The 27,595-nt window shown below is 38.4% G+C and overlaps 1 protein-coding gene across 4 annotated transcripts in view; it reads left to right on the forward strand.

The window, feature by feature from the left end:
* PPM1B (protein phosphatase, Mg2+/Mn2+ dependent 1B) overlaps window positions 1-27,595 on the forward strand; it is a 61,154-nt gene that overhangs the window by 24,338 nt on the left and 9,221 nt on the right. For 3 of the 4 annotated variants that reach the window (XM_062636988.1, XM_062636986.1, XM_062636985.1), the window contains 5 exons: window positions 498-642; window positions 13,950-14,813; window positions 16,652-16,769; window positions 24,245-24,356; window positions 27,276-27,333. In XM_062636988.1, the coding sequence (XP_062492972.1) occupies window positions 13,968-14,813; window positions 16,652-16,769; window positions 24,245-24,356; window positions 27,276-27,333 (1,134 nt within the window). In that variant the 5' untranslated portion in view covers window positions 498-642; window positions 13,950-13,967. Of the gene's footprint in view, window positions 1-497; window positions 643-4,553; window positions 4,713-13,949; window positions 14,814-16,651; window positions 16,770-24,244; window positions 24,357-27,275; window positions 27,334-27,595 lie in introns of all 4 variants that reach the window. The other variant, XM_062636987.1, reaches the window with a different exon arrangement.

A 27,595-nucleotide genomic window follows, 5' to 3' on the forward strand; every position in this document is an offset into this window, starting at 1 on the left:
TCTTATTTCAGAGGAGCCGAGATACTTTTGCAACTGAAGCTTACTGCTTTTATTTTAAACTCTTGTGCATTTTTATCTAAGTAAGCACAATAAAGACCTTACAAATTATACATGCTGCATTTGGTGGGTTTAAGTCTTGTCAAGTACTCAAGGGATACTCTGTCATTGGAGCAGGGGAATAAAATTAAGCAAATAGCATGAGCAGGCATGCAAAAGCTGTTCCTTCTGATACTGAATTGAAGGACTTGAGTACTAGGTGATAGGCTAGATGACTTTTTAAGTGCTGTGCTGGTGAAGGAAATAAGGAAAATGAATCTTTGTGAGTATTAATCTTTAATATGATGTTTAGAGAGTGTACTGGAAGGTCTTTTGACATCCAGGCATGGCTTTAGTTCAAGCACTTCTATTTAGGAAAAAGTTATATTCATGAAAAAATTCATGTACAAATCTGTTGTAAACCATCTGGAGTAGCTAACTACTTTCCTTGTTTCTTTTAGGAAATACCAAAATAAAGCAGATGCTGTGTCCTGTATGGTTATCTCAAGGTTTTGCAAGTCATTCTGTTATGTGCTTCTTGGCAGCAGGAATGTAAACTAATTCTTCGAGCACGGAACTAGAACCTTGACAAAGTTGCAGTTACAGGTAAGAACAAATTCTGTCACTTGGAAATTTATAGGAAAGGTATACTTGCTTTTTCTTTAGCTGTGTTTTAACTTGCAGTTTGTAATTGGCCAAGAATTTAACAGATATTTCAGAGTAGATTGGATAAAAGGATGTGGTCTTCTCTAAAAGCACTTGAGTTTTGCTTAATCCTATTTGGGAGGAATTTGAACTTAAAGTACAGCTTTTCTCTGCTCTGGTACAAAGCTCTTTCCGCAGTTGGAAAGAAATGTAATCTTTCAACACCTAAATATATGCTGACCCAGAGTTTGAACAAGGTATATGTTTACACAAAGGACTGTACGGTGTCAGTCTGTAAAAGTCATGAAGTGTTTTGCCACTGTGCGTTGAGGTCAGCTTGCTGTCTGCAGGTGGCTTTTTCTCCTCAAGGTCTGTATTTCCTTAAATGCACTAATATCAGCAGTACTGCTTAAGTTGCCTTTTTTAACTTTGCTATAGAAAATCTCTAAATTCTTTTTACAAATTCACTGTAGTTTCAACTCCTGAATCACCTTTTCAGGGGTAAAGGTTGATGTCTTCTTCCAGGTCAGTGAAAATGTTTTGGCTGCTTATTTTCTATCATAACTTTATCTGACAGTGATGGAGATAACTCTTGTCCCACTACTCAATCACTGTATTCTAAACTTGGGTGTAGGGCACTACAAACCTATATTTAAAAAAAGAAACAAAACAGAACCAAACCACCACAAATACCTGTCACTGAGATTGCATATTTTGGATGTATATTTCTGAGTAATTCATTTATGTTTTTAAACAGGGAGTATGGTTTTTGAAGACTATACGTGAGATAGCTTTATTGCATATGCTGAATCTGCAGAATTATGATCAAGTTAAGGCCTTTCAGTCTTGATTTCACGTTTTGGTGTCTTTGTCAAGAAAAGTTGCTTGCCTTAGGCTGCACCTTTTTTTTTCCTTAGTGGTAGGACAGGAGTCTGCACTGTTGATATAAAGCAGGCTAATATGTCTTACTCTGAAGTTGGATGATGCATGGGTCAGTGACAGGAGGGTCAGACAGTGCTGAGGAGATGACTTTGTTTTGCTGCTACAATGAAAGAAGGATTCAAATGTGGTTTGGGGTTTTTGGTTGGGCTTTTTGTTGTTGCTTGTGGTTTTGGTGGGCGGTTTTTTTGTTACTGTTTTGATTGAATGCTTGTACTTAATTTGCAGTGATGTAACGGGTTGAGAAAAGGCACAACTCTTGTATTGTCATAGACTAATTTATCTTGGAATGGACCTCTAGCACTCATTTAGCCCAACCCTCTGTCTGACTTCCTCAGATTTTTGTGTAAATCAACAGGTCGCTGCTCAATTATGTAAATAAATGGCTTGGTGTTTTACTGTGGTTCTACAGACCTGCTTATTCCGGACTTTCAGTCTTGTTTAGGAACATATTGGTGATATGAATTGGTGATTCACTGCTACCCCATTCTCACAAAAATGTGTGTGAAGCTTTTAGTAAACAAACATTAAAAAAGGTAGGAAAAGTTGTCTTAAATGCCTAAATCTAGAATAAGGGATGACTCATTTCTAGCGACACACTGCGTCATGCTAATGAGTAAAATAAGCCTTCACTTTTAATACCAGTAGTGTATTGGCTAAACACTGGTTCTCTTTCTTCGAAGTTTTAGATGCTATTTGTTTAAAAATTCTGGCTGGTGGTGATTAGATTAATGATTGAAAAGGAGCAAACTAAATTTAAACTCAGAATAGTTGGTCTCCTGTTGAATTTGAAGAACAAAAAAATAAGATTCAAGTAGTTCTGCATAGAGATAACTATAAACTTTATTATGGAAGAACCACTTTTATACTAGGGCAATGCTTTGTTATATTCAGGTGCCGCATGTGTATCTGGTTTGAATAGCCTAGCGCAGAAGTAAGAGCATGCTTATTGGCTACAGGAAGTACAAATGGATACAGGGAAACAAAAGGAAATTCAGTTAATATCATGCAATGTAAACCGTGTCGTAGTGTGGTCAGTAGGGACAAACAAGCCACAGTACTGTGTGAAGTTCACTTTTCTGACTTTATGTAAAGGTGAACCTGCATGATAAAGGCATGGTGACTGTAAAAATGCATCAACCTGATCACTTACGGCTTTGTACTATATGCTGTGATTGCAAAACTACATTCAGAGCCCACTTTAAGGTTTTTGTGAAGCTCATCTTGAATATCTGAAGTATGATCTCTTTGTACCTACTAAACTGCATTCCAAAAAAATAAGAAGGCTCAGCACAGAAGTGTCCAAGTCGTCCATGAGATGGTTGCCATATAAGTTGCTCTTGAAGATCTGCTACCTAGCTTCATCCATGTTTAAATAACATACAAGAAAGCAGAATATAAAATGAACCTCTGAAAAGACCGGTGTGTATGTTGTTGTGGTGTTAAAAACAGCAAAAAAGGTATAGCTCCTAACCTAGCTTCTGGTGCTCTTTCTATTCCCACCCTCTCCACCCCCCTCCCAGCTTCAAAGTACTGAAGCTAACTTGGTACCTCTTCAGTGAAGCAGTTCAAAGAGTAAGGGCAAAAATGTCTCAGCCAGCAGTTCCAGAAGAAAAGGAATTGCTTGCACAGTGTAGTGGTGAGTAGCTGAGGCAGAGCAGAAGTGATAATGTATTCAGGTATTGTTGCTGACATTGAAAATAGATACGAATCCAGTGTTAAATTACTCCTGTGGTTGGTTTGTACCTCCAGACCAGTTTAAAGCAGCTTAAGCACATTCTCAAATCTTTTTCCCCATTTTAACTTGCTGGTTTAAAAGTAGTGTGGTGGGGGAAATGTTTTGTGTTTTCTTTTTTGTCTTAACTGTTCTAAGAATAGAGATGCAGAGATGAATTTCAAGGTTACAGCTGTAGCTCCTGGCGTCTAGTCTACCTAGTGATGGGGATAACTCATAAATTTTTGTTTAATTCCTTGTTTAAAAGCCTATTGGGCTTTTTTCATGTCATCCTGACAGGAAAAGTTTCTGATAGTAGGCTCTAGATTAAAGGTTTATATTGTTATTTAATTTCTTTGTGTCACTGGCTTTGGTCAGCTGAGATCTTTCCTAATAGTAACTCCCATGGCCACAGATTATTTACAGACAAACCAACCTTTCAAAACTAATAAACCCCAGAGGGAGTGGACATGAATAGCAATCACTGTCTCACCATTAATCTTATTCTTAGATTTTGTTAACTGCTGCTTGACTCTGCCAGTACTTGTGGCTACATAGTTAGAGTAGCTGTTGCAGCCAAGATTCAAATAGAGCTTGTGCTCAAAAATTCAGTGTTTGCCTAATGTAAATTATGTAGTGTCAGTATTTTTAAGGTCAGTAAATCAAAAGCAATCCCAAGTTTTGAGATCAGTAGTGAAGACCTTTAAAGCTGATTTCAGTCATCAACTGAACTTGTATTTAGTCTATATAGTATAAATAGCGTAATTTAAGTATGGCGATAGTACAATGACAGTATATTGTAAATAAAAGATTAGTAAAAAATTACTTACATTATTATGTCACTATTTCTTGTGTAAATCGACGGGTATATAGAATCATTAGGAATGTCAAACTATCTGCAGTGTGTATAGATGCATTTAATGTGTAGAGTGTGTGTATGGATATATGTATACATGAGAGAGTGCAAAGTAGAGTCAGACAGGAGCTTTCTACCAAGTTTAAGTTTGATTTTTAATTTTTGTTTACTTAAACCAAAGAAGTTATTCCTGCACTTTCAATAACCTTGGAAGTTGCTTGTCACAGATATTTGAGTATTTATTCATCATTTACATCTTTAATATCTAGTGCAGTGTTTTCTCTTCTGAAACGTCATTTTTTTTTATAGCAGGAGCACATGTGTTTTGTAACAGGAAACTCTGGCGCTGTTTCTTTTCCATAGCACTGACTTATTAAAAATGACTGGCCCGTTGAGTGAATCCTTGTGAGGAAGAGACATTTTACAGTACACTTTTATGACCTAAGCCCTAAAGATTGATGTTGGACCATTCTCATTATATGAAAAGATACGATATTGCCTTTGGGACTGTTGACCATCAAGGTATTAGTCTAGTTTTGATGTTCTCTTTGAAACTGACATGTGATCTGAAAATTATTTTATAGTATCTAAAAAAACTTTGATTATGGCTTGTAGACCTTTATAATCTAATTACATTTTGGCTGCTGTTGTGGTTTAACCCCAGCCAGTAGCTAAGCACCACACAGCTACTCACTCACTCCCCCCCAGTGGGACTGGGGAGAGAATCAGAGGAGTAAAAGTGAGAAAACTCATGGGCTGAAATAAAGACAGTTAAATGGGACAGAAAGGGACGACATAATTATAATGTTAAATATTATTTTATAATAATAAAAAGAATATAGAGAAGTGATACACAGTGCAATTGCTCACCACTTGTTGACCGATGCCCAGCCACTCCCCAAGCAGCAGCCCCTGGCCAGCTTTCCCCTGGTTTATATGCTACGTATGACATCATACGGTGTGGAATATCCCTTTGGCTAGTTGGGGTCAGCTGTCCTGGCTGTGTCTCCTCCCAACATCTTGTGCATCCCCAGCCTCCTCATTGGCAGGGCATGAGAAGCTGCAAAGTCCTTGACTTCGTATAAACACTACTTCGCAACAATGAAAAACATCAGTGTGATATCAACATCGTTCTCATACTAAATCCAAAACACAACGCTCTTACCAGCTACTAGGAAGAACATTAACCCTATCCCAGCCAAAATGAGGATACATCATCTACCTCTTATTCTATGCTATTTATGTCCATACTGTAGGTTCTACGCTTTCCACAACATCTCAATTACCTCCACCTTTTCATGTCTTTTGAAATATACAGGCAGGTATCATTCCCTGTATGTGCCATATGTCTAAAAATGCCTGATATTATTTAATCTGTGACTTTGGGTCATCTGTCACAGTAGTCCTTCAAGGCAGGAGAGATGGTGTGTGGTGTAGGGTTGCTGCATGCTGAAACCAGTTCTAGTTCTATCACCACTACTCTTTTTTGGTTCTATCCTTAAAATTAATTCTTCATTAATCTGGATAATTTTTATCGTAATACCATTTATACAGCAACCATAGTCATGACATACAGTATCTTGTAGCAGTTAACATCATACAATTCAAATCATTGAATATTCTCACCCAGAATCAAATTCCCTTGATGTACACATTGGACTTTACCATCCTACTGTATTACCCACCAAATGCAGCCAGGTCCTTGAGCAAAAACAACCTCACAAATGGATTTGCCTTTGCCTGAGGCAGAAATAATCCAGGCTGTCTTCCCAAGCATATTTTTTATGTGCACTACAGGGACTTTGTCTCCTTCTACAGTATGAAAAGGCTTTTGATTTGGCAGGGCCAGCTTGATTGGCAGATGCCCTAGTGTTGACTAGCCAGGTGGTATATCCCAGTGTTTGAGTGTTGAACCACCTGTTGGTATAGTCTTTTAGCAGTCCATTGTACCATTTGATTTTCCCAGAGGCCGGGGTATGATAGGGGGTATGATATACTCACTTGATGCCATGACCTTTGGCCCAGGTGCCTGTGAGATTGGTTCTGAAGTGAGTACCATTGTCTAGCTCAATTCTTTCTGGGATGCCATGTCACCAGAAGACTTGTTTCTCGAGACCCGATACCTCTCTTCATGGTAGTTCTCGACTTGCCTCCAGAAGCTGAGGGCTTGTGCCCCTTTTCTAATTGTTTTATCAATTCCCCTGTTCCCTAGAAAGTGATCCTAGCTGCTTGGTTTCCCTACCCTCAAATTCCAGATTACTGGCCCCATTATCCCAGCATCAGAGCAGCCAGGTGACATTGGGCTTGCCTAGATGATGACTGAAGTCTTTCCATGTGTGTCTCAGTTCACTTGGGGATAGGGATTGGGTGGTTACCATCTCTTTTATGGGTTCTGCCTCTTCCTTTTTTCACGATGGCCCTACTTATTCATTCCTTACTGTATGAGGTGACTTTAGTATTTATTTTTTTGTGTGTAAGGGCGACCGATACTGGGATGGGTTGGTTCTCTGGTTCAGCCACAGTGCCTGTTACCAGGGTTGAAGTAACTGCCTTGCCTGTCACTTTGTTATCAGATCCAGAGATGTTCTTTTCCCCTTGAGGGTACTGAATAGTGTTGAGCAGGGCTTGGTTGGCATGGGCAAGGCCCCAGTACATTGCAGTCTTTTGTGTTTCTGGAGCTGCAAGGGTTACAGCATTCTTTTTCCAAGTCCTTAACTAGTTTTTGCAGATTCCGCACTTGTTCTGGGCGAAGTTCCAAAACACCGGGGATGCCCAGTGGCTTAGGTACTTGCCCATACTATCCCACACATCCTGCCCTATCCGTGCTTGAGGCAGATCCCTGGATGGTTATTCTTAATATAGTTGTTTAACCTTAAACAAGACATGGAACACATTCAGAAGACAGAGCAGTAGGAACATGCTAGTTTGAACATCTCGAGGATATTAAAAATTCATAAGAGATGTTGTAGCTAGCCTGGAGGAGAAGGGGAAGAGGAAGGGAAGTAGGGAGGTGTCTCCCCCATGGCTTGGGACTCTGGAGAGAAGGTAGAAGGTGCAATTATTAATAGTTTCCTATAGATGGCTCCCAAAGTACAGCGATGATGGCAATGCTGAGTATGAATACCAGATTACTTTCGCCATCAGCAATTCTGTCATATCATAAGCCAGTGTTAGAAAGTATAACATAACCTTAGGCGAGTTCCCATGGGTGATAAACAGCACAACAGGGAACATATGAAGCGAGTAAGATACTATGTTTAAGAACAAGCACACCAACTTTAAGAGCAAATAAATCAACAGTGTGACCAGTGCCTATTAAACCAGTATAACAAATGTGCATAGCAAATCTGTTCTAGCATGTTCAAGTCAGAGTTGTTGTTACCTCAACCCGTTATTCCCCATGCTAGGAACCGAAAAGGACTGTTGGGGTTTAAGCTGAGATGGCACCTAAGCACCACACAGCTGCTTGCTCACTCACCCCCAGTCGGATGGGGGAGAGAGTCAGAAGAGTGGAAGTGTGAAAACTCATGCATTGAAATGAAGGCAGTTTAATGGGTCAGAAAATTAATAATAATAATGATTATGATGCTGATAATAATGAAAGAATTGGAATATACACAAGAAATGATGCACAATCAGTTGCTCACCACTTACCGAGGCCCAGCCAGTTCCCGAGCAGCAGCCCCTGGCCAGCTTTCACTCAGTTTATATATTGAGCATGACATCAAATGGTGTGGAATATCCCTTTGCCAGTTGGGGTCAGCTGTCTTGGCTGTGTCCCCTCCCAACTCCTTGTACACCCCAGCCTTCTCGCTGGCAGGGCATGAGAAGCTGGAAAGTCCTTGACTTCATATAAACACTACTTAGCAACAGCTGAAAACACCAGTGTGTTATCAACATGGTTCTCATACTCAACCCAAAACACAACACTCTTACCAGCTACTAGGAAGAAAATTAACTCTATCCCAGCTGAAACTAGGACTGCTGCCTTCATGAGCCAGCAAGTGCATATTTTTGCCTGTTAAATATCAATCTGTATGGAAAGGAGTGTAATTTCATTTAAAGTAGCTACCTATTTTGCCTTCGTGATGTACTAGAAAATCATGGATGTCTGTACCCGAGCAAGAACCGTTTGCTATTTTATAACTAGATCTTGGGGAAAAAAAATCAGTGAGTGTGGTTGTTTTTCTGTTAACCAGAGAAATTCAAAGCTTGAGCGCAGACCTGATTTGAAGACCATTTACTCCATGGTTGATCTAATACCAAAGAAAGTCTTCACTGTGTAGCTGTGGGGAAAAGGATACTGATCACTAACTTTTCATTAACTTTTTGTATGTGTCAGAGGACATGGCTTTTGTCTTCATATTTCCCTACCTCAAAAGGGTAGATGTCTGGTTTCCTGAGCCTGAGTTACTGCTTAAGTTCTCTGTATAGGAAGTAAGGACTTCAGGTAGGATTTCTATCAGGTAGGAAACATCAGAGAAGAATGTGTGTTAGGGCTTCAGAGAAATAAGCCTTGGGTTAGGTTTTGCCCTGGGAAAGGGATGTCAGCTTTTGTTAGAAACTTACTGCCCTGAACTCTTAGGAATAGCTTATCTATTGATCTCAAACTATATGAAGAGTGTAGGGTAGAGCGGTAGCTAGAACTGCTGCATTGGCAGCACACCGCTCAGTCTTGGTTTCTTCCATTGTCAGAGAGTGGGGGGGAAAGGGCAGTATTTTCTTCCTCTAAAGGCCTTCCAAAAGCCTTTGAGCCTTGGTAATCGTTGTCATTTACCAGGTGATGATGAAGATGATGATGAGTATTATTATTATTCTTTTTCCCAGAATTGGGGAGACTGCTGGGGGAAGGGAGTCCTAGGCTTCCATTCCTCATCTGAAGACTATGTATTATTTTAAAGAATAGTCTGTGGAGCATGGATGAAAACAAAGGTGTCCTCCATTTCTAAGAAAGTTTGGGGAATTACAGTAGGTACAGTCTTCTGTATTTTGAAAGCTTCCACTAATAATCTTGCATGGGTAAATGTTTTCACCAGGGGGAAATTAAATTGTGTTTTCAGACCACTGTGTTACACAAGTTGCATTTGAAAACGGGATTTTAGGAAATTAAATCTGAAAGGCTGAAAGGGTACTGAATTTTTTGAGCTTACAGGTTGGTTAAAACCAGGGTTGAATTACTAGGTGAAGGTGGGCACTTCATCTGTTCCTCTGGCTGTGTTTTAAGATGGAATCTTGGTCTGCAAAGATGCTTGGGACTTTAAGGCATTAAGTCCCTCAAGAAATGGTGAGAGGTGTTGACCGCTGAGAGGAAGCGTAATGAAGTCTTCATTAACAGCCTGGATAGTGGAAGAGTATTTGCTCTTGGCACATTTGATACCATATTGGAGGGAGAGGTCAAGATAAAAAGATCTTGACAAGTTGGTCAGATGGTCTGATGGTGACCTCAAAAAGTTTAATCAAGTCATGTACCTGGAAGAGAGTAACCTTATCTGTCAGTGCAGGCTGGGTGATGACTGCCTAGGAATCAGCTTTGCAGAAAAAGAATTATGGGGTCTTAGTGGACAACCAGGACAAGTTAGCTTAACATTAGGGAACATTGTATCTATTGTGATGAAAGCCTGGGCCACATTAAAAAAGGTTTATACAGCATGTTGGGAGAAGTGATTATTTCCCTCTTTTTGAAACTGATGAGGCTGGAATACAGTGTGGAGTGTTGGAACCCCAGTACAAGAAAGATGCAGTAGAGCGAGTTGAGTGGAGGACCACTCTTACTTAGGGGCTGGAGCATGTGATGTAGGAAGAGAGGAGAGAGCCAAGTTCCTTCAGTCTGGAGGAGGAAAGGCCAACGGGTGGATCCAGTTGCTGTCTTCCAGGCAGGTAAGGGGAGGGTATAGATAAGATAGAGCTATGCTTTTCCCAGAGATGTGTAATGAAAGCCTAAAAGGACACAGACTGCACTGATGAGAGTTCTGTTTTCATTATGATGTAAACTGGTTGCCCAGAGGTTATAGAATCTTCATCCTTCAAGATGTTCAAAAGTTGACAAGGATTTGAACAGCCTGAACCATCTTTGGTGTTAGATATTATATTGATTGAACTTTGAATAGGGGCTTGGACTAGGTGAGTTCTAGAGATCTCTCCCAGCATGAATATATGATTTTGTAACTTGTGAATTCTGACCTGACTCCTGACTTAAACGTTAGTTAGGTGCTTGTCAGGATTGATTTGTATCTAGCTTAAAATAGAAGATGGAAACACCAGGTTAGACCTATTATAGGCTTTGCCTTCTGTAGGATTTTTGAAGGTCAGTTTGGCTGAGTTCCATTTTTAGGTGCTCAGGTGTGTTTATTGATCTAGCCTGAGCTGTTAAGAGGGACAAAACTAGATGTGAGAACCAGGGTACTGTTTCTCCAGTGGAACTGTTTCGTTTTGTGCCTTTTAATTTTAAAGAAAACAAGTAGTGTTTTGTTTCTTGTGTTGTGCTTTGTTTGTTATACAAACTGCTTTACTAAAAAAGCAAAGTTTGGTACAATACTACCAATTTTATTAAGGTATCTCAGATTTACTGAACTAATTTGTACATAGGTATATACACAGCTGATGTACTCCTAGAGATAGTGTGTGTGTTGGCATTGTAGATGTGAAGTTCAAATTACATTTGTGCATAATATCTGATAGGAATATATTGTACTCACCCATGTGCCATGTCATTTGTCTGTTATTTTCTGTAATTTAGCGTTTTTAAAATGCCACAAAAAAAGTGCTATTGTTAAAAAGGTGTAAATCATCTTTGTGCCTTACTGTCAGTGATAATTTTGATTGAAAAGCTGAGTTTCAGTGTTTCTTTCATGCTCACTAAATGACCTGACTTTTTCATCTGGTCTTGAAATCAGTTGGCTCCTTTATATAGCCTACATAATACACACAGGGATAGAAAGGCTTATGTGTTTGGTGTCTTTCATATGGCCAGCCATAAGTTGATTCCTAGACTTTTTGTTTTCTTACTGATTGCAAGTCAATTTCTGCATCCTTTATTAAAGCTCTGTAATATTAACCAGGATGTTTAGATTATCAAGATTATAATCTTTAGTATGATCTTTTCAGTTTCTCACTGCTGTAAAAAGTGAAGCTACTTACAAATAGGTAAAGCCAAGATGTGAAACTTACCTTTGTTTTTTTAACAATATATTTTATCTTATACATATAAAACACTACACTCTACTGAGCTCATAGGCTCTTGCAATTAAATAGGTTTATCTTTTTCCATAGTCATATTATTTTCCCCCATTTTTTATTTTAAGAACATAAGGACATACAGTTAAAGGACAAGGTCTGAAGTGTTGGAGGGCTTCTGTCATTTTGGCAGCACTTGAGTCCTGTGTTAAATTTTTGCTGGTTTTGTGTGTAATCTGTGAATAAGTGGTCAGCAGCTATTAGAATTCTTCCATGAATCTCCTTTACCGATGGCAGTTGAGCTATTAAACTATGTGTAACTTGTTGAGTTCGTGACTGAGAAGGTCAGTTGCTGAGGACACGTACTTGTGGTGTTCTGCAGCTCTGCCTTGCTTTGCTTTCATGACACTATTTCACACTGATTCTTTTTTGTTTGTTTTTTAAAAGCAAGATCAGATCTGTCAAGAGAAAGGGTTGTGAAAAGCATTTTGGCTGAGGACCTTGTTAAGTATTGAATTCTTCATTCCATTGCTGTGTGTTGCTTACTACTGATTTGCTATGTTGTGAATATTCTTTTCAGATAAAGAAGGAAAAATAATGATGCAGATAGTTGTGAGCAGAATGTCACTTACTACTTTCACTTGCAAATTGCATACAGTATGAAGCTTACAATGCATAATACAAGGTTGTGTAGGCCTTTTATCTTCATCTTTACTATCCCAGGTATTATAATTAGAGGCCAGTGGATGGTGAATACAGAGATAAAGAATAAAGATAATATTTGTGGTTTCTTGTGCATGGAATTCTTTAGATAATATCGTGACATTGAACTGATTGGGAAAGTGGGAAGTTTAGGATGGACAGTATGTGTTTGAAAGTATTTTGAGAATGTTAGATGTGGGTTTGAAGTCATTCTGTAACATACTTTTTTTGTATGAGATGTGCCATTATCTGAAGATTGGTATTTCTGGTTTTGTTTCATAAGATTCTGTTTGAGGACTTTTTGTGTTTATATGGAATAAATCAAATTGGTAACAGTCTCCAAGCGTGTTCTCTTAATAATTTGGGTTTATTCTAGATTCTGCAGATGTGAATATGTGCCTTGTACATGGAAAGCCTGATTTGGAGAGCAGAAAAGGCTCAAGACACTTTCTTTGGTGTCATACAATTCCTATTTTTAATAGCTACTTAAGACAATTTAGCAAGCACAAGATTTGTGTGTTGTAAATTGGACTCAGTAGCAGAAGATTGGTACCTAGAGACAAGAAGTGTGGAGTTCCCTAATAAATGAGAAAGTATCAGAAATCATGGTAGCATCTCATAGCTGGACTAGAGGGGGTAATTGCACAGTGTTAGCATTTATACTGTCCATGCAAGACCTCCGTTTCTAGCTGACTGTTCCAAGAAATCATCTTCTCAAGTAAACCTTTCTGGAGTCTCATTAGTGGTTTATTCTGTGTCAGAACAGATGATATGAAGACTTAGAACAATGCAGAGTACTCAAACATAAGAGCTGTTTCAATTCTGGCATTCCTCAGTTGATGTGACTTAGCCAGATGCTTACTCTACTCATTTTAAGAAAAAGTACATCAAGTTATATGATGTTCAGTCTCTTACAGAACCACAGTGCTCCTTTCACATAATGTTAGTAGCAGCTGAATCAAAAGCCATTAAACCTGAATGAAGACACACAGTAAAACTAGACTAAAAAGTAAACCAAATATGGAGTTGCATCAATATTTGGGAAGGTCTGTAGAAATTTGTATCGAAGTAAGAGTGAGAGACAGAGTTCAAAAGAGGCATAACCAGTGAGCAGACTGCTGGGGACTGTGTAGTAAGTGGGGATCCTCAGCACCTCACAGAGGCCACTGTAGGAAAGAGATAGTGTCAAGTCTGGATTATCTGAAGGAAAGTCCTGACTTTTTGCCCTAAAAAGGGAGGTTGGATGTAGAATCTAACTATATTTTTTTCCTGATTGCATTGTACTATAATTATATCATTTATTGAGAGAATCCAAGGGAAGCTGTCTTGGGTCAGAGCAGGATTTGCCTTCTTGTTTCCTTTGGCAGATGGTCTGCGTTCCCCTATTGTCACTTTTGCCATGCTTTACTAGAATGCAGAAGTACCAGAGTACATGCAGACATAGTGAGACTAGTCCTTGTTTATGAAGTATTAGCTTCTCTTCATGCTACAGTAAACCCGGGAAGAGGATATGAATGCTATGGGTGTTATTTTTCCGTCATGAATTAGTTTCTGCAGAAAACAACAAAATGGGCAGGGCTGCAAAGGTTTGTGAACTGCTCTGCCTTCCTATGGAGAGCTTTTAATTTTGTTGAAGTAGCTCTTTGAAAGACAAAACACCCCACCAAAAAAAACCCCAGACAAACAAAAAAGCTACCTAAAAATGCAAACAGGTGTCTGTAAATTCATGCTTTACTAAATTTTTTCCTCCTGTTATAGTTGTTGGCTTTTGCACGTGTGCATGCTTTATCACTTGTTTTATAAAGAAGAAAGATGGCAAAGAGAGAACAAAGCTTATATGAGTGGTGATTTTACAAACTAAGACTTTTCTTCTCTGTTTTCCAGATTCAATATTGTATAAACATGGGTGCATTTTTGGATAAACCAAAAACTGAGAAACATAATGCTCATGGTGCAGGGAATGGCTTGCGTTATGGCCTCAGCAGTATGCAGGGATGGAGAGTGGAAATGGAAGATGCTCACACAGCTGTTGTAGGTATTCCCCAGGGCTTAGAGGACTGGTCCTTTTTTGCTGTCTATGATGGTCACGCAGGATCTCGCGTTGCAAATTATTGCTCCGCACACTTACTAGAACACATCACTAACAATGAAGACTTTAGGGCGACAGAAAAATCTGGATCTGCTCTTGAACCTTCAGTGGAAAATGTCAAGAGTGGAATCAGAACTGGCTTTTTGAAAATTGATGAGTATATGCGCAATTTCTCAGACCTCAGAAATGGGATGGACAGAAGTGGCTCAACAGCAGTGGCAGTTTTGATTTCACCTGAGCATGTATATTTTATCAATTGTGGTGATTCACGTGCTGTTCTCTATAGGAATGGACAAGTCTGTTTTTCAACACAGGATCACAAACCTTGCAACCCAAGGGAGAAAGAACGAATCCAGAATGCAGGAGGCAGTGTAATGATTCAGCGTGTTAATGGTTCATTGGCAGTTTCTCGAGCTCTGGGGGACTATGACTACAAATGTGTTGACGGTAAAGGCCCTACAGAACAACTTGTTTCTCCAGAGCCTGAGGTTTGTGAAATTTTAAGGGCAGAAGAAGACGAGTTTATCATCTTGGCTTGTGATGGAATCTGGGATGTAATGAGCAATGAAGAGCTCTGTGAATTTGTTAAGTCTAGACTTGAAGTATCGGATGACCTGGAAAAAGTGTGCAATTGGGTAGTGGACACTTGTTTACATAAGGTACGTAACTGTTTTCTCCAAGCAACTATTCCAAAATGATCTTCTGTTTAGATGGGTGCGGTGTTAACAGCTATTCCTGGCCTACTCTTCCCCTTTTACCTCTTTATTCCCTCAACCTTCTGTACCTATTTGACTATATATCCTTTCTGATGAATATACAACATCATCCTTTGTGCCTGAAGAGGTGATGGCAATTGCAAAAATAAAGATTTGTTATTTCCTCAAGTAATACTTGCTTATGTTTCCAGATCTAAACTTTGTTTCTAAATACAAGGTTTTTAAAAATTAATGAATTCTGTGCAAGGTTGGTTTCTTATTGCTTTTCTTTCAAGTTGGGCAGTGCTTCCATCCTTTGCATAAATCCAGTGTTTGCATAATCTCCTCTTCAAGATATGGTTTATCTGTCATCTGAAGTGGTGTCCTCAACTCATTGTTGTAGCTTAGGTGGAGAAGCACTACTTCTGCATCTGAGCTTTCTCATCAAATTTTGAGTTTGCTCAGAGCAACTACAAGTCGGTCTATACACGTTTTGTAGGTATACCATTTCTAGCATTCCCGGAAAAGTGCAACTCCTGCTAGGGCAAATAGAGTTCCTTCAATAGGCCGCAGACCAAATGTGTGATTTGAATGGAAACATTAACGTTGGGAATTCTAACGCTAAAGGGTAGGTTTTCTGACCAAGTACTTGATCAGCCTTGTTAAAGGGTGATCACACTAGGATACTTTCAGTAAAACTGAGCCCTGACCTCATGTTTATAAAGTCAGATCCTGGATCTCTGCAGTTTGTGATGGTATTAGAATGGTGTCCTCTGTCTTCAGGATGTGAGTTGTACCATATGATATTAACTGCTGTAAAAGATAGGTATTCCTATATGCTTGGTACAATAGGGAATGTAGAATAACTCCTGAGTACTTCTGAAGGAATTTATTGTAATATCAGATTCCTACTTAATTTCTTTAGGAGGAGGAGCTGTTGTAAAAGATCGTAGGAACTATCCAGGAAGCTGAGCTTACACAGAAACAATATGCAGTTACCAGTGGCACTTAAAATTCTACCAAAAGTTGGGGGGAGAAGTTACGATCTTGATTTCAAACCAGGAATCTAAATTACAGTTCTGGTAAATCTCCTTGTAAGAGACTTAGACAGTGAGGTTTTAAATTTGGCAGTGGATTATAATTTTGAAAGTTAAATATGAGCAGAAAAGTGGCATCAGAGCTTACTAGTGAAGATCTGACATTAACATTAGTATCTGACAATAGCTGTTGGCTGATACTGCCGAGCATGTGATAGTCTGTAAGGTCAGCTTGGCCATACTAAATGAATTACAGTTCTGTACTTAGTTTCTTCAAGGTGCAATACATGACACAGGTGCATTCTGATAAACAGATTTTAATGAATACAGTGTCTTCTATGGACACTCTCAAACTGAAATAAATTAGTAGCTGTAGCTAACTATTCTAGTAGTGTAGGATTCTGCTTTTTATTTTGCGACAGGAGTTGTTTTTTTTTAATTTGGCCTAAGGTAACATTAAACAACTGTCAAATTTCTGACCTGTCTTTTTGATACTATTTTTAGATGGTTGACATGTAAGTAAGTCCACTAAATATCTTAGACTTAAAGGATGTACAGTAGAAATCGGTAAAATCCATTTTATCAAATAGTTCAGTTGGAAAACTTGGAGGCTCTTTTTAATCAAAATAGAGTTTTATTGCAAGGTTTCTTCTTTCCCAGGTGTATCACAGTACTGTATTTGGAACAAGTGAAAATGTGACTAAAATAGAAAAAAATACAACGAGACTCAAGATTCTAACTCTTGTTTTTTTCCTTGTCATATAGGGGAGTCGTGATAACATGAGTATCGTACTAGTTTGTTTTTCAAATGCTCCTAAGGTTTCAGATGAGGCAGTGAAAAAAGATGCTGAGTTGGATAAGTACTTGGAATCACGGGTTGAAGGTAAGAAATTCATTTTGTTCACTAGAAATGCTGTCATAACCTTCTTGAACATGAAAATAAACCCCCAAAAGCCATCATGCCACTGTATGTTGGGTCAAATTCAGGCCTGGTTATAGGTATGATATTTTCTGTGTCAGGAAAAATGTTTTAAGCTGTAAGTTTAGCTTATCCTGGTATTCTGCAAGCATTTTCTTAATGTGAGCTATGAAGTAAAGCTTTTAGGGGTTTACTTCTATCTTTACAGGTCATAATGCAACCACTGAGCTTGCAGAGTGTTGTATCAGCTAAGTAATTTGTGATAATGCCAACGTCTTGCTTATATTAAAAGGAACTCCTGTGATACCTGTTGCTTTTTTTGTGGAAGTGATAAAAAGAAAAAGCTGTTCTGGGATTTCATGAAGGGACAACTTACTCATCTAGTTATTAAAGGTTTTTTAACTGCTTCTATTTAACACACCTGTGAGTTACTTTTTACAGCAACTTTTTCTAAATGCACGTCTATGAAAACTTAGCGGTGTATAAATGATCAAAGTGGTCAAAATGATCAAAGTCATCCCTTTAGATTCTGAATGCTTATCCTGTGTGTGTATATGTGTAAATAAAAATGTGTAATCCTCTGAAAGTTTCATGGAGGACTAAACTGAATTCCTAACCTGTTTCATTTAGTCACTGATTTTATAACTCTTTAGGTGTCTGAAAGTTTGAATGCAACTTCTTTCCTTAAGCAGAAACAGTTGAAAGAAAGTTAGCTTACCTAAGAATGAAAGGCTTGCCCTTGTTTATTTATTCCTTCTCTGCAGTGCTCTTAATGTCAGAAAAACTGACATTTGAAACGGGGCTTTCAAACTGTTGCTGCTAATTTATATTCTTTTGTCACTGATTAAGGCTGTTCTAAGGTCAGACAACAGCTATGGGTAGCGGTCTCCTGGTATCTCGAATCTTCTCAGTTATGTTAGTGATCCAGGTATAGCTCAGTTTTGGTAGAATTGGCTGAACTTCAGGGCTGATATTTAAGATTTGCTTTTTTTTTCTAGTATTGTTCTTATGTTGGCACAGGTGTTTTTGCAGAAGCAGCCCAGGCATGAAAAAACCTGAGTTTCTGGGACAGTTTGTCTTGCTGTTATAAATGTTGCTAGGATAATACTGCGAAGTAGCATCACTGGAGAGAAGCAATCAATGGCTTTGAAAGCCTTGTTGTTATGATGCTTTAAACTTCTGTGATCTCATGAGAAAAGTACTGAAGCACTATCACCCACTTATGGTGATGCAGCTTATTAACCCATTTGTTTGCGCTATAAATTACAGCAGCAGTATTCAAGAAAGGAAAGGGTTTACTGAAGAGTAAGCTGGCTGAGATAACTTGTACCCTTGACTTCTTTCTGGCCTGGCCTGGATCAACAGATCCTGGTTCAGCTGTGAGTTATGAAGAGATGGTCACTTTCTAGACGGATAGTAAGTTAGGTGGCTGCCTTAGACGTTTTTGTTCCAGGTGCTGAGACCAGTAGCTTAGCTATAATAATGCTGTCTTGATGAAGCTTGTGATGTGTTTGTATGGAAAAACGTGATATTGGCAGTCTACAGGACTATTCATCAGAGTTCCCTGAAAGTAATTTTAAATTTGGGTGCCAAGATGTTTGAGACTTTGCAGGTCAGAACCAGCATGAAGCCACCATTTGGAGGCTGAAACAAGGTCTCAATAACATCAGCCACAGCTCTGGCTACAGGCTGCTTGAGTTTGAGCATTTTTTATCAAAGAAGGTGTGACTGATCAGATTTTCTCAGTGTTGAGATGGAAACTTTCCCGGCATATAGGCATGGTGTGTGTAATTTGTAGAGATACCATACTTACTTTTCTTCTCTTTATACCTATTGGGTGAGAATTACTAATACAGGACTACAGCAGTATCACATAGGAGACAGGTGCCACTTCTGTTTCTCTTGTTTTAGTTTGAGTATCTGAGTCACCCACTGGCTTTTTAACATGCTGTGATGGATACTGAAAAGGCTGATTGGATGTGCCTTCATTAGAAAGTAGTTGATATCCAAATAAGGAGCATGAGAGGTGAGTGAGAAGTAATCCTGCACTGTAGGTCTCAGGAAATCAGGAATCTTCTGAGAGTGTACAACAGCAAAAATCCCACAGCCAACCATGCAGAACTTACCTTAACACTAATTCAGTGTAAAATGCAACAGTGACATGGAAATGTACATGCTGCCACTGTAACCTGGTTTCTGTGGGCAGCTGTTAGTTTTGTCACTTTGGTATCAAAATTCTCAACCTTACTGTTAATGCTAGAAATGACACTTATTGTAGATCCTCTCTACTGAGTTTTCATTTGTGTGAAGCAGCCGTGAAAGGCACAAATCACTCATGTTCTTTGTCTATTTTTTTTTATTGCATTCTTAATCAAATGAGTTGAACTTGGAATTTTTTTTGTATCTGCTCCAATGTCCCAGTAATCTAGATAGTTGATATGTAACAAACATTAATTTTTAAATATATATAAGAAGGCCTTCAGGTAAGGATACAGGATATCTATGAATGTGCTGCTGCGTGGGGTGTCTTTCTGTCTTGTTTAAATGGGATCTAAATTGAAATGGCTTGCATGTTTGTAGTTTCTGTTGAGATTAGAGAGAGCTAATGGTCACTTCAAATGCTAACTCCAGGTGTGTTTCTCAGAACTTGGCTTTCATCCCAGGCTTCCTAGATGACACTAGTTAAGATAAATACCTGTTATCTTCCTATGTCTGAAAAGAGTACATGAGCTGTTAATAGGCTCTGGGAGAGAGCCAGGAGCAGTTACCTGCGCTGACAGCAGTCAGGTGTGCTCTCAGTGCTTACTGGCTAGTATTCCCAGCTTCTTGGTGGCTCTCCTCTCAATGTATTGAACTGCCGTGTATTTTATTGCTTTCGTAAGTGAGCTTGAAGGAGATTAATATACAAGTTGTCAAATAATTTTGATCAGAGTGATTGAATTAACTGAGAATGATGTAGGAGGCACCATTTGCGTGTAACAGTGCGGTTTTATAGCGTAATTTACTACTTATCAGAATAACTTCTCGGCAGAAATGTATTTTAGCTGTATTGTCATATTTAACAAATTTTACACATGCCAGGAAAAAAAAGTGGAGAGTCTGTAGGCTGAACTGATGCAGAGCCATTCTAAATGGAACTCTAAAGGACTGTTAAGCTTAAGTGCTCCAGAGGAATAAATTGCTTCAAAGCTTGGACTTCTGTTGCTTCAGCTCTTCTTGATTTCCCTCCTCCCCACCCCGCATGAGCTGTCTGTGTCATTATGTGTTCTGCTTATTGGACGGAGTGCAAAGCCTTTAAATGTCAAGCATTTGGCATGGAATGAGGGCATATTTGAGGGAATTCTGCCAAAAAGTGGAGAAAAGAAAGGAGACTGACTTCAGAACTTGAAATATTTACCTATTTGCTAGCAAACTCTTGCATTCATAACAAGTCCTATGAAGCTGTCATTTTGGCACAGTCAATTTCTACCTTACGTTTGTGCCTTGAGTGTTAACTAGTTCAGAAATTACACAGAGAACCTTTAACAGAATGTTTCAAACTACTAAGCAGCATGGGGAGAATCGTTTGGAAATATGTTGGATTCTTTTGAAAAAGTAGGTTTAAAAGTTCTTTTCATTTGTTTAGATGCATTCTAAATATGGTTTACACCTTAGGATATTCTTTTTCAGGGAAGTATGTTTGTTATTTATTTATAGTCCTGATGTGTTTTGAAGCTCTGAATGTGATAAGCTAGGGAGCTAAGTCTGTATGCTTAGTTACAAGTGATTGCATTTAGTGAGAATCTGTAGTAAATCTACTAATGTCTGAAATACCCAACTAGATGTACCTGGCAAAAGGCAACTACGGGACTTTGCATGCAATAATTTCACATGAACAGCAGTGTTTCTGTGTCTGTAAATAATTAGCAGCTCATAATATGTTCAGTCTGCTGCTAGCCAATAACAGTTCTATTTAGACCTGTAGTAAAAACATTCTGGAGGGGAAAAAAAACAACTGCCCTTAGAAATTCTAAGCTGCAAAGATGGAGAAGTTGTCAAAACCACAAGGTATTAGTTCTCTTAGATACTCTTGTTTCTGAGACTAATTTAAATCAGGGCGACATTGGTACTTAGTATAAAATCCTTTAGGACTTCCTGAAGCAATTTTAGGTTGATCAGTGGTGTTTGTTCTTCATGAACATACACTGTTCAACATGGAATGTTTTTTCTCTTCTTTTGAGGCCGTTAAATTTCAATCTGGCAGGACTAACCCATCAAACCTTTTAGACAGCAGGGTTTTTTTTTGCTGCTGCACTTGGGTGTTTTAAGCTCTGGCTTTGGAGAGAAGGGCATTGTTTGAAACATGCTGTTGTTTGTTTTAAAACATAAAAAAATCTGTGTTCAAAAGCAGTTTAATACTTCCATGTGTAACATTTGCACTCTGTCTTTGTACGTTCCTAAGCAGACTGCTGAGATCCTGTGTATTCGTACAGTGAGTTGAATTAGTAGTTACATAGGGTCTTTCCAGAGTTATGAAAAGGGAATTACTGTTTCAGTACAAAAAAAAAGTTGCCTTTTTTTTTTTAAACAGTTATTAAAAAACCACCCCAGGAGGTGATAGGTTACAGAGATTTCTAGTGTAAGAACTGTGTATATACTGAAGCTCTTCTGCTTGTTTGGGTCTTGAGGGTGACAGAATGTGCACAACTGCATTCCAAAGCTGCCAGTTCAAGAGTATTCCACAATATGTATGAGGTTGTAGTCAGTAGCTTGTAATGGAGTCGTTTATTATGGTGAGCACAGCCCTGCATCTTTCTTGAGTCACTTAGCCGGCTAATTTCTACAGTAATGTAAGTGTGTTGGATGGTAGTTCAGTTATGCCCCAAACAGGGGCACGTGTTCTGTTTAGGTTAACAGTCTTAATAGTAAATGAACACTCAGTTAATACAGGAGTCAAAAGGTGGAAGATATACTGTATATAAAACTGATTTATCATAATATAGCTGGAAATCCAAGGGGATGCTGGAACATAGAAAACTTGTGACGCTGTCTGGTTGGGGACTCGCATTATATAAAATGGAAATAAAATTGAATTTTCAAAATAGTCAGGTGTTGAGCTTTTAGTGAAATATATTTTAAGGAGTAAGGTAGACTTCATAGTGGACTTTCATGGATTTACATATACAGTAGTATAAGGAAATGATTCCATAAGTGTCTGAATTCTATTAGCAATGAATTAATATTAGCAATTAGCAGATGTAGAAGTTTCTGTAATTGTGTTTTGTACATTCATGGAATAAGAATTAATTGCAGGGATGATGGTGAAAACCTTGTAAATGCCTCTAAATCAGTTTCCAAAAACATTTGGTTTCTTTCTCTAGTGGCCTTTGTCAAACAAATCCCCAGTGTGATCTGCTAACTGATGTGTAATGAAAAAAGGTCGTGCTGGGTCATTTGCTTTATTGTCGAATTTTCTATTAGGAACCTTTTTAGGAGATGGTCAGCTTAGAATTCCTGATTGCGCACCTTCTAGAAATAGATGGAAGATGCTCATGGTTCAGTTGGGCACTGCCTGAGTAGTAGTTACGCAGTATAAACTAGAAGTTTACACAGTACAAAGTAAAAGCTTCCAGTACCAGGGTTATGCAGTAATCCTTAGTCATGATTGCTTTAATTCCTTTTTAAGAAGATCAAAAAATCTTATACTTGCACCAATATTTAGTAATTGCTTACTTCTGTAGCCTTTCCTTTCTTCTTATTCATTCTTGCTAGTTGCTTACTTTTGGTATGTACAGAACCAGATGTGCTCCTGGTATAAAAAGCAGTACATGCACAAGACACTTTCTGTGAGATGTGAGTCAGCAAAATTGCATTATAGTGGTATAGTCTACTTCTAACTAGGTAGAACAGCACAAAAGGATGCAATGACTTGTGGCAGGTTTATGTGAATGTGTGTGGAAGAAGTGATCAAAATACTACGATGCAAGCATACCTATACAGTTGTCACTTCCGTTGCTAGCCATGATTCATTCTTAATGGATGGATGTGTGATAATATACTTAAGGTTTCATGGAAGAATGTTTATTAACTTCCAGTGGTAGTTTATTCATTGCAGACAGTTTATGGTACGGACTTTTAAGTTGGGTTTAGAAGACAGTACCTTATTTGTTACAGAGCAGTAAAACTATACTAAGAGAATTGCTTTGTGGGGAGGGGGGCTTTCCTGATACAGAGTGAGTACCTTGCAAGCACTTTGTTGTTTTCAGTAGTCCCAAGAGAAGCCTGTGTATCACTTGCTTTCTAGGTAGGGGATAGGCATGATGAGAGGTTCAAATCCCAGGAAATCTGAAATGTAGAACTTAAAGTAGGTTGGTGATACACTTTTCTGCTAACTTCAGCAACTTAAATTGTAGCTTCTTCTGACTTCGGTTGCAGGCTCCAAATCAGGCATCCAGAATCTAATCAATAGACTGTAAGGAATTTTAAGGTATTTGTTTACCTTTGGATAGTAGCCAAGATACAACATGACTGAAGTTTATTTAGGTTGATACTTCATTTGTTCTTTTTAGTTCTTTTGTGGCTCAAACAGAACTTTAATCTAGAACGATGCCTACAGGAAATAGCACTCCATTCATTGATGTAGCTGATTGTCAGAAAAAAGTCATTCTTAAAAATGTGACACATACATACAGCTACAGTGTGTAGATAACTTAGTGAACCTTTTTCTGCTATGGTAGTAGTAGTTGAATGACTAGAGGCTGATGACTGGTACTCTTATACCAATGTCAATATATGTGCAGCTAATGTAAGTGCGCCTTACAGCAGCTTTGATGAATAAGAACATGTGAAGATTTACTTAAGTTTAGGCAGTTCTTTCCCAAGGCAGATGAACTTCCTAGCACTGGATTTTCATGCTGCTTCTGCTTTGAATACTGTATTATTAATTATCCATCCTCAGTTCTATATTCTGTTTTGACCACATGAGCGATAATAGACCATTATATATGCCACTTGATATGTGTGATGATCTTAGTGTTTATGCATGGAAGATTCAGGCCTTTGCGAATACAAGGTATTAATCTCAGTGAAGTAGGACTGAATTCCAGGGAAGCATTGGCTTTATGGCATGTAACTTCTGAGTATGTATTGTAATGCAACAGGAAGGTAATTGAAACGGCCTCTGAAAACAAGCTGCTACTTCATCCAAGTCGTAGTCTGCTTCTGACATTCTCTGAAAGAGAATGGCTAGAAGCATACAGGAAAGGCAGGCTATGGATTTGAATAGATCTGTTCCACCATGCAAAGTCTGTGTACCTAAAAAGTAAAGAATGTTTTCCTATTTACATGTAACTCTTTCATAATGTCTCTGTTAAATAGTGATAGTATCTTGTATTTCAGTGTCTTTAGGAATGGGTGGTATTAATGCAGTAATCTAAGGACTTCTTCTGTTTTTAAATTAGAAATTATGGAAAAATCGGGTGAAGAAGGAATGCCTGATCTTGCTCATGTTATTCGTATTTTAACGGCGGAGAATATCCCTAATTTACCACCAGGAGGTGGTTTAGCTGGCAAGTGAGTACATTGCTGGAATTGCTTGAATTGTTGAGTTCACTGAAACAAATATTTTCATTTAAATGTGTTAAAGCTTTTCTTATTGTAACAGGTATACTCAAAGAAAAAAGTTGGGCTTCATATTTGAAGCCAGTTTACCTTTTGTGTTACATAAACGTTTGCGTCACCATTCCTATTCCAGACTGGTAAGAGGAAACAGGTTTATCATATTCTGGTACATAACATACTGATTTACTATTTCCATATGGCCATTAAAAAAAATAAAAATATTTATTCTTGTCTTTTTACTGCTTTACATTTGTTAAGAACTCTCAATAATGTAACCAGAATATTGAAATACCAGCTCAGTTTTTGTGATGTCATGTTTCCTTTACCACCTAGTGTCCATTACAAGTTTGGGCTGATGCTTGTTTGCTCTGCATACATTCTTGTACGCAAACTGTTTTTCTTTGTTTAGTCTTAAACTGAATGTTAGATAAGCAAGAATATTAAACTAGCATATACCTTTTAAAACATAACTGGAATAAACATTCAGAAATGACATTGGTTTTCTGGAGAGGCTAGTGGTAATGTTCTAGCAACCTATCATTTAAGCGTTTTAAAGAACAGAATTTGGGATTGCATAAGCAACTGTTGATCTAGAATTCCCCAAACAGTGGAACCCATTATTTGCTCCCTGGCATAAGTCATGTTCCTTTTGGAATCTTTGTGTTTTTCCAAACATAAGATCCTGTCCCCTGAGCATTTCTGTATACATCCATTTTCATTGTGTGTTCTTATTAATGAGCACTGTTTGCCATGATAATTTTTCTTTCTAGCATTGAAAGTTCCTGTGTGTTTTGGTCCTTTTTCTTCACTTGTGTATGCGCTCCAGGCATTCAGGAAAGTTGTGGTGTGCCTGTTATTCTTCTGTTCTTCTTAGCGCCTCGCAACTGCTGAATGACTTGGTGTGTTTTGTTGTTTAGCTCATTAATAACTGCAGCATGTACTGCTTCATTATTCTGGAACCCATATATATAATCCTGTTTTCATTTGTTGACCATGTTACGTTTTAAATGGGCTTAGGTTCAGAATTTGCCTTTTGATGCCTTTCCCTCAATTTTGACTTAAGTTCTGCATTACAGAAAACTGACTTTGGGAGGTATGCATGCAGCTTCTTTTGAGAGAGTTCTTACTGCCTCATATTTTGAGACAGGAGGTCCTGAGTTTTTCCATCAAAGGACGGTACGGAGAAATACACTGTTCAAAGAAAAAGTGAATTGAAAAGATAGGAGAATTCCCAAGAGCCTGAGTTTTAACTCTGATTCAGAACTTTTGCAGTGGCTGTCTGCTGCTTCTGTGGCAGCCTTGCTTGGACTGTGGAGGTGTTTTCTGGTACAATGGTGTGAGGTGCCTTTGCTCTCCGTAGTACAGATATTAGGTCAGAATTGTGCCATTCCTCTGTCACTAAATGTGCAGTTAAACTGAGAGAGCCCTTTTCTGTATCACCTGCAAAAGGATTGTTTCTTTTCTCTAGGAAAATCTTCCACCAGTGTCAATGGATCTGATACTAGCTCAGCCATGCCTTCTAGATTTCTTCTTAAAGTGTTGACTTGAACTGATGTGAGATCCATCCTGAGAGATCTGATGCACTGTCCCGTGCATTCACTGCTCCATAAACCATCTCCTAGAGTTCTGAATATTTTAATAAACACAGTTTAAAATGTTGGATCATGACTGGAAAAATACATTCTGGTGCTGGACACTAGATACTGAGATGGCCTGATTTATTGCTTTGTCTCAGAGTGGACATACTTGCAACATCACATTCAAAACCTGAACTCTTCTGTTTTGAACATGCTTTGTGCTTCCTTGCTGTAAACATAAGAACATAGACATACAGATCAGACCAAGGATTGTTTTAGCTCTGTGTCCTAGCCACAGGATAGCTGAAAGTAGGTGCCATGGGAAGGATATAAAACTTCTCCTTTCGTTACTCAGTTTCCAGCTTCTTACAGCTGAGGTGCTTTCTGATCTTTTCCAGTAAGTTAAAATATGTTCAGAAGGAGTCTCAGCAAGCTTTTAGCATCCTTGGTGTTCTGAGGTGGAAAGTTCTGTTGCATCAAGAGCCATCACTGTACTTTTTGAAACTCTTGCTACTGTCTTAATCTGATGCCCTTGTGGTCTTTGGAAGAGTCAACAGTGTTTATCCACATTCTGTAAGACATAGTTTGTATAGATCTTGGCCACCTCCAGACTTGAGAACCCTAGTTCACTTAGCAGTTCTTTTTTTCTTGAAGGTGCCAGTAACTTTGATTGTATCGTGTACAGACATAACCTTTTTCCCTCTCAGAAGTCTGTTTATACTTCAGGGTTTGTTTTTCAGTTTTTACCTAATGGCATTTGGGGTTTAATTTCTACAGCATGAATAGACACTGGACAATGCATCTCAGACGTTGTATACTCTGAACACAGCACTTAAAAAGTTCATGGCCAGTAGTAACCTAGAGATATGTAATACAAATGGGGAAAACCCCATCTGTCTTCAAGTTCCACATCCAGAAATAAGGGAAGAAAAAAACATGAAGTATGAATAATTTTATTTCAAGTAAAATACACATTTAAGGGTTACTCTTGGCAAAATTTGACTATGCTGGAGCTTCTGAAGATGTAAAGAGGTAGATGGTAGACCATGGGGAGGGGAGAGTAAGAAAATGTTTTGCCTTGCTTAGTCTTCACAAATCCTAACTTACTGCTAAGTCCCCACACATCATATTAAAAGTGAGTAAAGGCACTAAGAGCAGGCTTCATCTTAATAAGAGGCAGGTTAAAGGCGAAACGTCTTAAACACTTTGCAGTTGTTACTGTGCTCAAACTTTTTAAATTCTTAATATTTTGAAATCCTTTCTTGTGCTTAATTTTTTGAACTTCTCTTTTTAGGCGTAATATTATTGAAGCTGTGTATAGTAGGCTGAATCCACACAGAGAGAATGAGGGGGTAAGTTCCCGTTTTGATTGCTACACCGTTTCGGTCATGAGAACACCAAAGTAGTTTCATGCATTAAGCAGCAGTGTACATCACTGCCAATAAAGGATTATAAACAGAAAATATGTATTTTAGCATACAGTTCATTTTGACCTTGTTTTGGATGGATCTGGTACAGACTTCATCCTCAAAAAGACAGTGAACTGACACCCAATTCTAAAAGACTTTTAAAACATTGGTGCTTTTTCAGCCCAACCTGTGAGGCAACAATGCA

This window comes from Pezoporus occidentalis, unplaced genomic scaffold (genome assembly GCF_034315485.1).
Source record: "Pezoporus occidentalis ecotype Australia unplaced genomic scaffold, CSIRO_AGI_Poc_V1 ctg50, whole genome shotgun sequence".
In the NCBI taxonomy this organism is placed as follows: domain Eukaryota; kingdom Metazoa; phylum Chordata; class Aves; order Psittaciformes; family Psittacidae; genus Pezoporus; species Pezoporus occidentalis.